The following is a 2979-nucleotide window of genomic DNA, read 5'->3' on the forward strand; positions in this document are numbered from 1 at the left end:
CTAGTCCAGGAGCAGAGCACTTTTGATAATCTCTTGAGCAGATTTCACCGTTACCGTCGCGTCTTCAGCTGACCCAAGGGATGTATTGACCTCCGCTACCACCATTGATTTCAACCGCCCTAAATAGCAAAGTGCATGGATATTATCCTCACTCTCATAAGAAGAAAACATGCAAGCATTCTAAGACGATCTGTTGACTCCTCATGCTCTAGGCGTGCTTTCTTAATTGTGTCACATGGCGCCTCAATGGCACCCTCCCCTCCACAACGAAGTAGACGCCCAATGCATCGCTATGTCGTCTTCGATTATTTGTGCCATTCATTCTTGTGACCAGACGGAATAACGGCCCCTTGTTGGCTGCACCGATTTAGCATTCCTGGCGTAACCTCATGGAGATATTAGGCTAAGAATACTGATCAACTATTTGTTAAAGGCAAAATATGCCAGAAGATATTAAACATGAATTTCCTCTCCAGTGTGTAGGTGTTCGTCTTGCAGTATCATCGCGAACAATTGCTCTAATATTTTTATCGTAGCCGAATCGGCGTCACTACTGACAATGCAGTTAAGGCATGAGCTTAAACGTCGTCAATGTCAACCCACCCGTCTGACCAAGAGTCCTGCAAATGTACTTGCCCTCCTCCAGCGAGAGACCACCGGGAACGGGGGTTCCTGTGCTGGGAGCGTATTTGGGATCCAACCCATCAATGTCAAAGCTCAGGTGGATATGACAATTGGGACTGCAAAAGAACCATGTTTCAGAAGCTGAGTGCTTCCTATCCATCCTCACCGGAAATGCATGACTTCCAACAATCACTCACCAATATCGCATTATGGTCTTGAGAGTAATCTCCATGACATTTTGGATGCCCAGTCTTTTCACATCATGCATATCGAAGTACGGAATATTGAGCTCCTTTATAAACTTCCTAAAACAATTGGTAAGCAGTGAATTTATCCTTCCAACATTTAATGAACTCGGAAGTTTAACTTACAGCTCTGGCAAATCAACATCTCGAAGTCCGATGTAAAGGAGTTGGTTAGCCTCGAGACTGTAATAGAAACGGGATCAATATGCGTCTATTCGGCCAGTAGTGGTAATTGAGATAAGGCGCTCAAACATACACAGGTTTGATGTTTTCGAAGCCTTGGGTTTGCGGAATGAGTTTGCTGGTTTGGGTGAGCAGAAAAGAGAGAGGCATGCCGTGGGTGTGGCGAGACTCAGAGCTGCCAGGCGTGTTGATATCAGCGTGTGCGTCAACCCAGACAACGAAGGAATTGGGGAAGGTCTTCAAGTGACCCGCAATCGACCCAATTCCGATGCTGTGATCGCCACCCAATATGAGCGTCATGTCGTTCTCACTCACACTTTTCGAGACACATTCTGTCAGCTCCAAAGTGGTCTTTACCAGTGCTCGCTGGTTCTCACAGTTCAAAATGACATCCGGCTCGCTATCCTTTGGCTGGGTAATTTCTCCGTAGTCATTCACTTTTGCATCTAGCATTGAGTAGTAAAGCGTTAGCAGCACGTAAGCCTTGAGGATTTGGTTAAGTCGATCAACTGAAGTAGAGCATGGATTGTGTTGCACGCGTGCGACGCATAATTTGAGAGCAAATTGAAACTCACTCTAGTAGACGACTTACTCAATTTCTTCAAAAGTCCAATAAGACCATTTTCTCGAATCGCCTTCGGTCCATTCTGAACTCCGTCCTTTGGTTGACCCTTGTCGACAGCTGCCCCCACGATACCCAGAGAGGAGACACGATTTTGGAAACCGTTGCCCATGACACAAAAGTTCCAATGCGCCTAGCGTTACTTGTAATTGCCTTTTATACCTTATGCGCTTCAGCGCCGTATGGCTGTGAGGATGCACTCACGCACCTACCAGACTACTATTATTGCGTGTTTGTGATAACATTTGATTTGAATGCGCTACTGATTCCGCGTGCACGCGTCTTCAAGACGATCATATGTGGAAAGTGTGTTTAGATCAGGAAGTGCAAATCAGGCACTTGTTTATGCGATGTGGATTCTGTTTATGATTTTATCATAAACAATGCCCAAATGGAGTCATGATAGCTGCTGACAAAAATATTTTATTCACGCTGCATGTTTTGCAGTCAAAATGTGGCACTGAACTCACTTCTCCTCGAACAGAGTAACTTCGTCAGCCAAATGATGCTGGAAAACGACGGGGGATCGCTATGGAGAAAAACCATATGTCTTTGGAGGGATACCCGTGTCATCGTAAGTAGCGCATGAAACGGCCCAAAGATGACGCAATATGTCCGACTCAGAAATCGCAAAAATTCAATGACAGATCTGTGCCAAACGGAATGCAGAATCGTTCTTGCCCAGTTGCCGAGTGTTACCGAACAGAGTCCTTCAGGCCAAACACCATAATAATCACCATGTTACTCATCGTTCATTTGTTAAGCTTTACAACATGTTTGATAATGGCAATAGCGCTGGTAATAGCGTTGGTGATTCGTTAACATTTCGTAATCGAGGCACAGTTCCGTTATGCCATGTGTCCATGACAGTGGTATTATGAAATTTTAAACCAAACACCTGTTTATGCAATGTGGTGCCACGAAAGAGGAAGCTGCTTCCTTATCAAATTTGACATGCCTGTGCGTAAAACATAAAGACGCCGCTGCACGCATTTGCAAATGGCAGTCTGTTTAGCTTTTTAGCGCAAACTCTCAGTCACACCGCCCTGAAATGCACGTATTGTAGGAACCTGATAATGACATAACGAAACTGTGCCTCGATTACGAAATGTAAACGAAACACCTGTTTATGCAATGTGGTGCCACTAAAGAGGAAGCTCCTCCCTTTGTCGAATTTGACTTTGTGTTTGCAAGTGGTGCTTTATCTCCACACGATCGTGTTGGTAAGGCATTTAGAAATCAATTTTAGGTTTGCAGAGTTTTGATCGTCCTGCTTCTTCTTGGTTGCTAGAGTGAAAGCTACTG

The 2979-nt window shown here is 44.8% G+C and overlaps 1 protein-coding gene across 1 annotated transcript; it reads right to left on the reverse strand. All coding sequences in view use genetic code 11, as the record gives it.

The window, feature by feature from the left end:
* EGR_10218 (Arginase-2) lies at positions 1 to 1786 on the reverse strand (the record flags this gene model as incomplete). The annotated part of the gene is made up of 6 exons (XM_024499467.1): positions 1 to 119; positions 604 to 740; positions 822 to 929; positions 996 to 1052; positions 1126 to 1561; positions 1645 to 1786. The coding sequence occupies 6 exons, from the start codon at positions 1784 to 1786 to the stop codon at positions 1 to 3; spliced, it is 999 nt and encodes a 332-aa protein (XP_024346132.1).
* Positions 1787 to 2979: the final 1193 nt, after the last annotated feature.

The sequence above is a fragment of the Echinococcus granulosus genome, assembly GCF_000524195.1.
Source record: "Echinococcus granulosus chromosome Unknown EG_S00199, whole genome shotgun sequence".
NCBI classification, from domain to species: domain Eukaryota; kingdom Metazoa; phylum Platyhelminthes; class Cestoda; order Cyclophyllidea; family Taeniidae; genus Echinococcus; species Echinococcus granulosus.